Source organism: Triplophysa dalaica, chromosome 14, assembly GCF_015846415.1.
Source record: "Triplophysa dalaica isolate WHDGS20190420 chromosome 14, ASM1584641v1, whole genome shotgun sequence".
In the NCBI taxonomy this organism is placed as follows: Eukaryota; Metazoa; Chordata; class Actinopteri; order Cypriniformes; family Nemacheilidae; genus Triplophysa; species Triplophysa dalaica.
The window spans coordinates 21,272,998-21,287,017 of record NC_079555.1 but is presented as its reverse complement, the minus strand read 5'-3'; the positions used below and the strand labels follow the sequence as shown (position 1 = coordinate 21,287,017).

The window sequence follows — 14,020 nt, the reverse complement described above, 5'->3', positions numbered from 1 at the left end:
ATTTAAAGCTGTATGTACATCATGGTGGTGAGTATGATGCTTCTGCAGATACCTGTATTGTTTTGCTTTATACAGTGGGATAAGAGTATACATTTACCTTTTACCTTGTTATTTAAGGGGAGAAGCAAACCAGTTCTTAATATTATATGGAAATCAATTTTTAAATAATTATATTTAATAAAACATGTTAATTGTTTTTAGTTCATGCGACTAAAACACTGATCACAATAATGGTGAAATTCCAACATTTTTCAATATTAATTGTCAGTGCAAAAGTGATATTGATTCAATGCAATTAACATTGACAGAACAACAATTTTTAACATTAAATGGACTTCATTCGCTACCTTGCTGTCTGGGTAAGTGTACTGTAAACTGCTAGATTTTACTAAACTTTTGCAAAACATATAAGGGACATTACATAAAAAATATGTTCTCATCTTGATTAAAATGCATAAAATCACAATCTATTTTTTAAATAACTGGAACTAAAACTCAACACAAATCTTCTAAAAACAAAGCAAAAATAATTTAAGGAAAAACAATTTTTGATAAAATCATTTTCTCAGAATATCTGATCACAGCAACACTGCTTTTTTGTTTTTCTACGTAATTTAAATGGTTACGTTGTCTTCGTTTGTTTAAAGTCAATAATTTCTGAACCAACGAGCAAAACGTTGAGTATTTAATGGGATATGCATGCTTAATGTTTTCGACGTCGGATCTACCATAACGGAGGAGTTTGGACTTTGCTTTTTGTTATATTATTTAGTTTTGTTTTCTAGTTGGAATACCGAAGGGTACGTTGCATTGGTGATGTGATCTGGTAGAATGCGCAAGACAAACAAATTATCAATGACAAATTCATAACTGAAGATAATTTAATTTATTTTCAGATTATTGTTACAACACAAAACCTGTGGATACTTTATGGCTTCATTTTTAAACAGCAATCCACAGACAGAGAGAGAGAGTTTTTGAAGATGGAGATTCATGAATTGACTTCATTTTCTTGCATTACAGGTACAGTATATGGATTTTCTGTGGCATCATTATTTAAACACACTGCTGATCTTTACTGTGCAAACAAACCAGTTCCAAATCATCTGATTGTAAGTGTTTGAAGTGCTGGTTCTTATGAAGTATGAATTCTAACAAGAATCAAGGTGCTTTTAATTCATAAATGATAGATACACAATGTACCCATGTCATGTACAGAATATACAATATTTTCATGATTGAAATATTTTTTAATAAAGTTTTCTAATAGCACTGCAGAGATGATGTATGGCAGATGTTGTCTAAACAGTGAAAATCTCAACATTCTCTACTTTAAATCCAGTACATAGTCAATAAATCCAGTACATAGCCAACATGCCGCATGACTTTAGAACAACATCCCACTAAGTGACCTTTACTGAAAAAAAAATGTTTTAATCCAATACCTGTAATAAATCTGGACACAATAGCGGATTATAATTTTATGTGCTCACGGCACAACTGCCAAAACATGAACTACTGCAAGGCACTTTATAAACACCATCGGTCTGATCTGAATGTCACTCAATGGCTTCTCATTTAGTATTCAATTTGTGCAACAAAAATGTTAAAGATGTACCCACCCAGCCAGTTTACTTTAAATGGATTGCTTCAAAAACACTGTGATTGTCCATTCTCAATCTGGCCTCCACAAAAACAACTTTTATTTTGAGACCGTACGTATGACACAGGTAAGTGCTCTTAAAAAGCATAAAATGAGAACTGAAACAAAGACCCTACCTTTTATTCGGGGGATGGATTTGTAAACGATTGCAATGCGCCACCCAAACACTTACCCCATCAGTTGGCAAAATGAGGTGACTGGTGATTTGCACCACAATCGTTTTTAAAAGGTGTCAAATGATCCAACAGAGAAACATGACACCTCTCACAGTAGTATGAAGTCATGGAGTGGGACACAATGGAGAGGACAGTGCAAGCTTCAGGGACTGAGCACTACTGTCACTCAGACTGCTTTTGGTCTACTGCGGTTCTCATCAACCTTACTTGCTCTGAAAGTTGCTCAGCTCCATGTCATCTTTCCGCCGTTTCTGCTGAGCAAAAAGCGAGCTGAATGGATAGAGCTTGGCTTTAGCTGGAAACCTCTGGCCTGCAATGTCCACTTCGTAATCCCCGCGGTTAATGAAATCCGGCGTGACCACGGCTAGTGTGCCATCCGAGTTTGTCGGGCTAACGAAGCCTAGACACACGTGGCGCTGTAACGTGTAGCTGTAGGCGCTGCTGGTGGTCACACCGACCAGGTCGCCATTGCGGTAAATGGGCTCACCCCACCAAGGCCAGATGTCCAGCTCTGCGTCGTGGTCTTCGAGGACCAACATGATAAAACGCCGTGAGGCTCCCTCTGCGCGCTGCCGCAACAGGACGTCCCGGCCAAGAAAGTCTGTGTCCTATGAGAGCGAAAGACAGTTGAATGAGATAAACATCAACTAGGGAATGAAAAGACAAAAACATAATCAATCCTGAAGGATTTTTCTGAAAAGTAACGCCACATATTTATTTTCTGAAAAAAACGATGACAGAGTTTTCTGGCTTCCTAGAGGGAGTAAAGATGAATAATCATTTAAAATAAGACAAAACAAGCATGGAAATACATTTATATCAAGCTCGGAAATATGTTATTGGGTAGAGGTTTTTTCGAGAGGGGGGGCCTTAAATATTGTTGAATACTGTGGGGGGGCCTTGGAATGCACATTTAAAACAAACATAAATTCGATCAAACTGATTTGCTTATTTCAATGCATTTTGTACTCATTTGAAAAAACCCAAATATGTGAAAACGAATAAATCAACCTATATACAGTTGAAAGAAAAAGTATGTGAACCCTTTGGGCTTACTTGGATTTCTTCATAAATTGGTCATAAAATGTGTTCTGATCTTCACAAGTCACAACAATAGAGAAACACAGTCTGCTTAAACTAATACCGCACAAACATTATACGTTTTCATGTTTTTATTGAACACAACATGTAAACATTCATAGTGCAGGGTGGAAAAAGTATGTGAACCTTTGGGTTTAATAACTGGTTGACCCTCCTTTGGCAGCAATAACCTCAACCAAACGTTTCCTATAGTTGCAGATCAGACCTGCACAACAGTCAGGAGAAATTTTGGACCATTCCTCTTTACAAAAGTGTTTCAGTTCAGCAATATTCTTGGGATGTCTGGTGTGAATCGCTCTCTTGAGGTCATGCCACAGCATCTCAATCGGGTTGAGGTCAGGACTCTGACTGGGCCACTCCAGAAGGCGTATTTTCTTCTGTTGAAGTCATTCTGTTGTTGATTTACTTCTATGCTTTGGTTCGTTGTCCTGTTGCATCGTCCATCCTCTGTTAAGCTTCAGTTGGCGGACAGATGCTCTTAAGTTTTCCTGCAAAATGTCTTGATAAAGTTTGGAATTCATTTTTCCATCGATGACAGTAATCCGTCCAGGGCCTGAGGCAGCAAAGCAGCCCCAAACCATGATGCCCCCTCCACCATATTTCACAGTTGGGATGAGGTTTTGATGTTGGTGTGCTGTGCCTTTTGTTCTCCACACATAGCGTTGTGTGTTCTTTCCAAACAACTCAATTTTGGTTTCATCTGCCCACAGAATGTTTTGCCAGTAGTGCTGTGGAACATCCAGGTGATCTTTTGCAAACTTCAAACGTGCTGCAATGTTTTTTTTGGACAGCAGTGGCTTCCTCCGTGGTGTCCTCCCATGAAGTCCATTCTTGTTTAATGTTTTCCTTATTGTAGATTTGTCAACAAAAATGTTAGCATGTGCCAGAGATTTCTGTAAGTGTTTAGCTGACACTCTAGGATTCTTCTTCACCTCATTGAGCATTCTGCGCTGTGCTCTTGCAGTCATCTTTACAGGACGACCACGCCTAGGGAGTGTAGCAACAGTGCTGAACTTTCTCCATTCGTAGACAATCTGTCTTACCGTGGACACATGGACATCAAGGCTTTTAGATATACTTTTGTAGCCCTTTCCAGCTTTATGTAAGTCAACAATTCTTGATCGTAGGTCTTCTGAGAGCTCTTTTGTGCGAGGCATGGTTCACATCAGACAACGCTTCTTCAGAACAGCAAACTCAAAACTGGTGTGTGTTTTTTATTGGACAGGCCAGCTTTAATCAACACATCCAATCTCATCACATTGATTGGACCTCAGGTTGGCTGACTCCTGGCTCCAATTAGCTCTTGGAGAAGTCATTAGCCTAGGGTTTCACATACTTTTTCCACCCTGCACTATGAATGTTTACATGTTGTGTTCAATAAAAATATGAAAACGTATAATGTTTGTGCGGTATTAGTTTAAGCAGACTGTGTTTCTCTATTGTTGTGACTTAGATGAAGATCAGAACACATTTTATGACCAATTTATGAAGAAATCCAAGTAAGCCCAAATGGTTCACATACTTTTTCTTTCAACTGTATGTAATAGTTTAATAATTAAGAATAATCCAATTCATTATTTTATTCTTTATTCTGACCTAACCATCTATTGGATAGAAAGGCACAACATCTGCTACTGGAAGGTGGTGAAAGCAACTCCAGTTGTTAAAGCCATGTTGTTCTTATTGTATTTAGAGTGTTTACAGCACACTATAGAGAATATTGAGCTGAAACTTGACTTTACAAAGTTAAATCGCACACCGAATCGAAATGGCAATTTCTGACAAAAAAAAAAAAATCGCAATTAGATATGTTTTTCCAATTCGCACAGCCCATTAAAATCCCAAGATTCTATAGAATGTGTCAGCAAGAGAAATGAAAAATGGGGAATCTCATTAGATTAGATTCAACTTTATTGTGATTACACATATATAAGTACAGTGTAACGAAATGTAGTAGTGTTCATGTAGGTTCACATGATTCCGATATGGGAAAACAGTCAGTAATTGTTAAGAGTATGAGAATAAAAAACGGACCTTGTCAAATTTGACGCGGAATTCTCTTCCACATTCCAGTGGGGTGGTGAATGAGTCCAGATCCTGGCCCCAAAACGCAAAGAATTTCTCAATTCGTAGACTCCGCAAGGCGTAGTAGCCGGCATTCCTAATCCCATATTTTTGCCCGACTGACATCACTTCATTGTACACGTGCAGCGCATACTGGGAAATGGAGATCAATCACAGAACTTTGTAAATACATGTTGGCGTTATATCACACAGGACAGGAAATCAGTTATTGTGTCATGTTCCGTATGTGGTTGTAATGATGGTAAGCGCAGGTCAGAATTAAATTATAGCCAACGTCAAAGACAATGTAACTTACCTCTATGGGAATGTAAAGCATGAATCCTGGCTCTCCGGTGTGTGTCATACTCATGACTCTGATACCATTGGCATAACCCACACTCATTTCCTAGTACAAAAGACAAGATCAACATTGTGCAGTTTCCTCATTTGTTGAATGTTGAATACGATAAGAGAGGACTGAATGGACATACTCACCTTACAAAACATAGAGGGGAAGTGTTCTGGAGTCATGGACACATAAGACAGTTCAGACAACACGTCCATGGCACGGGGACCGATCAGATTCAGAGCTAAAAAACATGATGTCATTCTGTCATTGACCCTTCTGTGTAGTGATTTAGGAGCTGTTCAAATAATGATGAGTTTTGCTCACCAAATGAATTCTTCCCCGAGAGGTAATATGGGTAGGAATTTGGAAATCTTAAGCGTGAGCTTACTGACAGGTTAACCAGTTAATCTAAGATCATATTCATGAAATGAGTCATTTAAAACATCAACTTCAGTCATTGATGTAGCTCAAAGAAAAATGTGTATAATATTCGTCATTATGTAGACATATATCTGATCAGGTTCTATCTGATTAGCAGGAGTCAGAACAACACCGAATTGTATGGTTTCGTCCAGCAAATGCATCAGTGATATTAACTCTACCGGTTATCTCATGGCCACAAAAAAAACACATCTTCAGCTTCATAAGAAAAGACTAAACAACAAATGTAAAGCTTTTAAAAATATGTAAACATGGTAACACCGCGAGGGCACAATGTGAAGCTCTGACCAGAAACGAAACACAGTGTCTCTGTCTGTGTTTTAGTTCAAATTGCAGAAAACAGCAGATGCGTATCTAACGGATTAAACTCTTGGGATTCATGTTTCTTGTATTCATGTGATCAACGACAAACATGTTGCCATTGTTATGATCAGGTAACAACGGTAAACATTTACTCTCATTCTGCACAAACATGGAACCATTTATACGTGGTTTCTCTGCTGAAACTTAGCAGTTTGTCCCATTGATTATTTATTAAGAAAATAAGGCTTCTTTTCTAAAGCTTAATTTTGCTTCTGAAGAAAATATTTATTGATTTAAGATTGTTTTGTTAATATTTCTGCTATAGGATTCTGTGATATTACTGCAAAACAAGGCAAAATCTTTATTTGTTGCAGTGCACTTGTAAACCGTTGTCATGCAGGTACAGGTAAAAATATATCATGAATAGGTCAATATTTTTTGTCACTCATTTCAGAAAGTGAAACCCACATATTATATAGATTCATTACACATAATAAATAAAGGCTCGAAATATTTCACTCTATATGCCAAGTCCTGCTGGAAAATGAAATCAGCATCTCCATAAAGCTGGTCAGCAGAAGGAAGCATGAAGTGCTCTAAAATGTCCTGGTAGATGGCTGCGTTGACTGTGGACTTCAGATCACACGGTAGAACGAAGTCCTCTTTTCAGATGAAAGTCAATTTTGCATTTTATTTGGAAATCAAGGTCCCAGAGTCTGGAGGACGAGTGGAGAGGCACAGAATCCATGTTGCTAAAAGTCCAGTGTGAAGTTTCCACAGTCAGTGATGATCTGGACTGCCATGTCATCTGGTGGTTTTGGTTCACTGTGTGATCTGAAGTCCACAGTCAACGCAGCCATCTACCAAGACATCTTACATCACTTCATGCTTCCTTCTGCTGACAAGCATTATGAAGATGCTGCTTTCATTTTCCAGCAGGACTTGGCACCTGTCCACAGTGCCAAAAGTCGCTATCAAAGCAACCTGGTCTTCCATTACACCTGAGCAGTGCCACAGGATGATTGCATCCATGGCACGCCACATTGATGGAGTAATTCATGCAAAAGGAGGCCCAACCAAATATTGAGTGCAAAAAAATAAAAAAATACGTTTCAGAAGCCTGACATTTCTGTTTAAAATATATTTTCTTTATTGATCTCAAGTAATATTCAATTTTCTTTTTCTGACACTGAATTTGGTTTTTTTATTATCTGTAAACCATATTCATCAAAATTTAAAGAAATAAATGCTTGAAATATTCCACTCTATGTGTAATGAATCTATATAATATATGGGTTTCACTTTCTGAAATGAGTGACAAAAAATATTGACCTATCTCATGATGATTTTTTTTATGTACCTGTATTAATTAGGCACAATGACTAATGTTGGTGCACAAAACAGTAGAGGTCTCCCTCCGTCTTTTAAAAAGTAACTATCTTTTTGTGTTTCCAGCACACCCCACGGTGCAACACGATCTCAACATCCATCTTGGCAATACCACAATCACTTCTTCCAAAACAGCCAGGAACCTCAGAGTCATATTTGAAGACCAGCTGTTCTTCAATGATCACATTGCAAAGAGAACACGGTCATGCCGATACGCCTTATTCAGCATTAGAAAGGTTAGACCCTATCTCACTGAGCATGCGGCACATCTCCTTGTCCAGGCCCTGGTCATCTCAAGGTTGGACTACTGCAATGCTCTCCTTGCTGGATTTCCTGCAAAGGCTATGAAATCACTCCAGCTGGTTCAGAACGCAGCAGCATGCCTCGTCTTCCAACAGCCCAAAAGGGCTCATGTGACTCCCCTTTTCATCTCTCTACACAGGCTACCGGTTGAAGCCAGTATCAGATTCAAGTCACTAATGCTGCATACAGGACTATCAGTGGATCTGCACCGGCTTACATTCACAGCCTCATACACTCCTACACCCCATCAAGATACCTGTGTTCAGCAAACCATTTTTTGCCTTCCCATAAGGATAGTTAATCACGTTACCACTCATTCTCATTATCAACTCCTTCATGGTGGAACATTCTTCCTAACCTGGCCCGGTCAACCACATCTATCACAACATTCAAAAAAATGAAAAAAAAATGAAAAAATGAAATGAAAAAAAACCACTAAACCTTTCTCTCAACAGGTAGTGGTCTAGCTTTTGTTGAAACCAGTAACTTTGGATTGGCACATACTGTATTATGGCTCCTGTATGACATATCGCTTATTGCTCCCTAAACTCTTTGTAAGTCGCTTTGGATAAAAGCGTCTGCTAAATGACTAAATGTAAATGTAAGTAACTTGTACTTTGAGTACTTTTTTTGACTGGTGACTTTACGTGTACTCAAGTAGAATTTCATCAAAGTAGTAGTACTTGAATTTGAGTATAATATTTTTGTACTTTTTCCACCTCTGCCGCAGAGTAACAAATGACAGTTTTTTTTTGGGAAGCAAACCATTCTTTTGAAAGAAGGATGTTTGAGTTATAAAACATTGAGGGGTTGAGTTTGTACTTGAGTTGTACTTTGAATCATGTCTTGATAAATGTGAATTTCAGCTCACCTGTGTACTTCCAGCTGACGTCCTCCAGGTGAAGCTGAGGATCATTTGGCATGTGTTTCTTAATCCAAGACCAGCAATGAACTTGTTGATCGGTTGGTGAAATGATGAAGAAACTGTCAGCAGAGTTTAACATGAGTCCAGGAATTTTATAGTCATTATAATCCAAAAACATGAAATTGTCAAAACTGAGAAAGTAGATGACTGTCAGTGTGTCCGCAATACACCCAAAATCCTCCCCACTACAACTACATTTATATACTGTATACAGTTACCCCACTACGACTACAATGATTTGTCTGGCCATTGTTGCCAAATAAGCAACTCTTTCACTGGATTAAGTGATTTTTCCGAACCTTTCAGCGACTTTTAATCAGAAGACAACAAATTTAGCGTCTTTGGATGAACCTTAGTCTGACTTGTGAATAAAAGAGTACAAAACAGCGCTTCCAAAACGTGTCACTGTTATCAACTGTTTGGATATATAAGTATAAACACAGTAAGTCTGTAAATAAGCACATGGTTACAAAGACAGAGGCTGTGTATGCGCTGTGTGAAAGAACAGAGCCAAACTCTCCACTGTGGGATATTATCAGATGTGTCTTGGTTATGAACCAGAAGCGACAACAGAAACAGAAAATATGTAAATGAAAACGGCTATTGGGCAATAAGCTGTATAAGATAAGAGAGTAGAATCCAAACGGGTCTGAAGTTGCAATTCAAAATGAAATATGTTAATTGGCGGGTAACGTCATCCAGTGACATGGTTTCACAAGATCCTAGCGGAAACACTGACTGTGATAACAATGACAAGTGACTTAGCAGCAAACGCGCGTGCAGCCCATTTTAAGTGCATTTGTTTTTTGTAAATTTGTTGGTTCAAAAAATACATCAACTAATGCAAATTTATACGGCTTGAAAAGTGAAAATGAATTTGACCGTAAATGTAAAAGTGTTACCTTTATCCAAATGGGTTGTCTTAAAGTTAAAGAAAAAAATCAAACTGATGTTCACACAATTTTTTTTCATTCCTTACATGGTGTAGTTCCTGTTACTGTGTAATATAGTGTCATTTTATCAATCCATGTCAATAATGCCTAACGTTCATGTTATGTTGGTTTTTGTGAGCTCCGGGTATTTTTTATTGACTTATTTTACAAAGGTCGTTATTGTTTTCAACTTTGAAAAACATATACAGAATATAATAATAATGCCAGATTTGCATATCAATGAAGCGATTCTGATGACATTAAATTAAATTGACTGTATTCAGCTGTCGTTTCTCCATTAAGTGAGCATGTATGCCAATGATATATGGCCTTTGCTAAACTGGAGCTAACTCATTAGCTCATAAGTGATGGATGATAGCAAAAGAATATTTGCGTTTTGTCTTTTGTTTAATTAGCTGTGAATTCTAGGCGCAGGTAGCTAGTCTGTTCATCACCACTTACCTCCACAACAAGATAAACGCTACTGGAAAGGAGGGAGGGCTTCACTGTGACAGAATAAATATATTAATAAATTAGGCTGTCAATTTGACATGTTAATTAGATTATTGATCAAAAAATTATAAAAATAACACGTTTAATTTATTAACGCATTTAAAGTGGTCATATGGCGCGAATAAGTGTTTTCCTGTGTCTTCGTTGTGTTATTAGTTGCCCATGCATGTATTAGACACTTAAAATTTCTAAAATTGAAGTGTTGAAACAAAAGATGCATTCTATCTAACAGCGAATGCTCACCCAGACCTTCCTGAAACACCTCAGTAACCACACCCCGGCGAATGTACGTCACTTCGTAACATGATTTAACTAAGAACGCCCAAATCTAAACGGAAGTGAGGTGGGCGTACTTGTAAACCTCACTGTATCTTCACCGCCGCAGCCATGTCGCGGAGACACTGTGTGTTTTGTTGCATTTTATTTAAAACACTGTTCCAAAAAAGTACAATCTGAATGTTCAAGTTTGTGCAGCACATTTCACCAAAGATTGCTTCACCAACCTGGAAGATATCAAGACCGGCAATACATGAAAGCTTTGGTTAAAAACTGGGGCCATTCCAACCGTTACAACTTCGCTGGTGCTTCAGATTGGCAGCCTGTAAGTATATTTTCATTGTAAAAGACTTTGCTCCGGATTAACAGTTGGGTTTGTCGTGTGTTTGTGATCTGCAAATGCAAATACATTTCCGTGAAATGCTCTAGTATTCGACCAATCACTACGCACTGGTCAACTGGCCAATCATAGCACACCTCGCTTTTCACAACGATGATCTTTGTAAAAAATCAGTACGTTTCAGAGAGGCGGAGCAAAGATTAGATACAAACACGTACGGTCTGTGGAAAATACAGCATTTTGTAACCTTATATCGTGTATACACATTACACTACATCAAAAACAAACCATAATATTCCTTTTAGCCGTGTCAGATGACCCCTTTAAGGCATGCGCCTTGTCCCAGACCTTTGTATAGGTCATCTGTCATTTTAAAGAGTTGATTGAAGAAGAATATGATGCAGGACAACAACAGTGCATGGTGAAGCCTACAGAATTTCAGTCAGAATGTCTGTCATTCAAAAATTAAATTTGTGTTATTTTAGACAATATTGTCACGTTTTGCTCGCTTTTGCCACAAAATGATAAAGACAAATCAAAACTGTTTGTCTCCGAGCAACACACATAGTGACCATTCATTTTTTAATCTGGTTTTAAACGAATCTGGACTTCTAAATGAATCAGCCGTTTATACAAATCAAACGAATGATCGAACGATTTAATCAAATTACATTTTTAGCGCCACCTACTGCCAGTTTTTGTTTCCTCTTTAGAGTGTAATTTTATAAAATATTAATAATGCAATATTTTAATTCAAAATATTATGGTATAAAAGTTTGTGTAATCAAAATCAAATACTTCTTTCTAAAGCTAATTTTTGTAATGTCTCTTTGCATAATAATGTAAATAATTCCTGATTAATCAGATTAATCGCCATATCCTGTAATTAATTACATCAATAATAAGTATCTCTTGACAGACCCAAAATAAATATATTTTTAAATAAAGAAACTTAAATATTAAACAGAATTTAAAAATAATTATCCATCCATCCATCCATTTTCTACCGCTTATCCGAACTACCTCGGTTCACGGGGAGCCTGCGCCTATCTCAGGAGTCATCGGGCATCAAGGCAGGATACACCCTGGATGGAGTGCCAACCCATCGCAGGGCACACACACTCACTCATTCACTCACGCACTCACACCCTACGGACAATTTTTCCAGAGATGCCAATCAACCTACCATGCATGTCTTTGGACCAGGGGAGGAAACCGGAGTACCCGGAGGGAACCCCCGAGGCACGGGGAGAACATGCAAACTCCACACACACAAGTCGGAAGCGGGAAACGAACCCCCAACCTTGGAGGTGTGAGGCGAACGTGCTAACCACTAAGCCACAGCGCCCCCAAAATAATTATCAAATAGCACAAATATTCGACAATAATATTGAAAAATTCTCATCCTATTTCTGTATATGCAATCTGCTCTCTTGCGAAGAGCCATCTCTCTACTTTTTTGTGGCTTTTTGATCTCAAGCTAATAGTTTGTAAATGTGGCACAGTTACTGTAATGCAGTACGTTTAAAAATCAAATCAACCCAGTATTTGACAAAAGACAAGACCTGTTTTTGCTGAGGTGTACCACGCTGCAGTCATTCTCGTATCCTCCTCTCTCATTCAGCATGCCAGTGTGGACAATGTGTCCCACGGGCACATCCAGATCATTGGCACACAGACGCTGCAGCAGAAGCAGGGCCTCATCTCCTGAAGACTGACACAAATACACACATTTAAGAGTCTGTCACTGATTCCAAGTATATTTGAGTTCATTCATATGCTATCTGAATCAGAACGGCTCTACTGCCGACTGTGCTTGCACGCACAAGGAATGTTCTTGGGTGGAGCTTCCAGTACACACAATGTCAAGACAAATAATAACAATTACAGTGCAAAATATCTAAAATATCATGAAAAATAAGAAGAATAACAGAAATATACAAGACATTGCAGAAGGTATATACTAATACTATCCATAATGCAATACTGCGTTTAAAGTCGGCATGAAACGGATGTAGCGATTGTCTTTTGTTCCGTATCGTGAAATATTTGACGACTTCTGAAATGAGAAAAAAATGAAGGGCGGAACTTGACTTCACCGACGACTGATTGGATCGTTAAAAGGTGAAATGACCAGAAGTGAGGAGAGGTCATTTCCAGAGGGGGAGGAAGTGCAAATTATTTATTTTTTAAATAATGATGCTTTTAATGATACAACTTTTATAATAAATACTTCACCACTGTGTAAAACAATTATAATGATCATTTTGAATATCATGCCGACTTTAAACAATCTGTCACAGTGTTTATTCCAGTTAAGTTTATTCCAATGAACATAGTAGTTGAGCTAGGTTGACTTGTTTGTACCTAGCAGCGCACAAAATTAAGTGTGTATTTGGAGTATCATTCCAAAGACAACCAAAGCAATGAGGATAAAAAACAATTTAGTGTAATACCTAGGATCTACGCCACAGGCTGTGCATAACCTGACGTATACCTTTCAAAAATGTAACAATGAGTGATGTCTACTTATCGCGGACCGCAAGCGTTGTGATTGGTCTGCATGAACCCCACCCTCTGGGAAAAAAACTGCATAAGAAAAAATGCCCGGCTTTAAATCATATGAAAGCTATATGAACTGCACGGTGTAATGAAAAGGCGTTGCTTCAAAATGTATATGAAAGCGAAATAAAGCACCTATTGTTATGTTTGCGGCACACAAGTGCGGTTTAGCTGCCTTTGCTCTCCCCATACACACGGAGTGAGGTTCACTCCGGCTTTTCTTTTCTTTGTTCAATATTTGTTTCAGGGCTGTGTTAGTATACAGTAATCTCTGAAAACATGTCTTGAACAAACCAGCTCGCTCCTTTAAAATGGAACCAATGACAATCAAAATGTTTCTGATGGAGAGCCATAAAAAAGACGTTATTTATAACATATTCTGATATAAAACATCATACAAAAAAGAGCATCAAGACTGAAGGTGACTCACTGTCAGTTCAAACTTGGTGAAGGAGGACATGTCAATAACACACACAGCTTCTTTACAGCACTTCACCTCTGCACCCACTATATCAAACCAGTCGGGCTTATAGAAGGTCTTACTCTGGTCCAGGGCCAGTAAATCTGTGAACAAGCATGAAGACAGCGGAACATCTCAGAAAGGCTTGTGCCATCTGCTGTACCATTAAACAGTCTTGTGAGTGAATGTGATATTTGAATGATAAGCCTCTAGATGGCCATTT

General features: G+C 38.2%; 1 protein-coding gene across 1 annotated transcript in view; it reads right to left on the bottom strand.

The window, feature by feature from the left end:
* Nucleotides 1-867: 867 nt before the first annotated feature.
* The window catches only part of pdpr (pyruvate dehydrogenase phosphatase regulatory subunit), a 39,965-nt gene continuing 26,812 nt past the window's right edge, over nucleotides 868-14,020 (bottom strand). The window contains exons 12-18 of the mRNA XM_056765609.1: nucleotides 13,768-13,901; nucleotides 12,341-12,489; nucleotides 8,661-8,773; nucleotides 5,500-5,594; nucleotides 5,321-5,410; nucleotides 4,975-5,157; nucleotides 868-2,447 (exon numbers count right to left, since the gene is read on the bottom strand). Coding sequence (XP_056621587.1) covers nucleotides 2,043-2,447; nucleotides 4,975-5,157; nucleotides 5,321-5,410; nucleotides 5,500-5,594; nucleotides 8,661-8,773; nucleotides 12,341-12,489; nucleotides 13,768-13,901 — 1,169 coding nt within the window. The 3' untranslated portion in view covers nucleotides 868-2,042. The remainder of the gene's footprint in view (nucleotides 2,448-4,974; nucleotides 5,158-5,320; nucleotides 5,411-5,499; nucleotides 5,595-8,660; nucleotides 8,774-12,340; nucleotides 12,490-13,767; nucleotides 13,902-14,020) is intronic.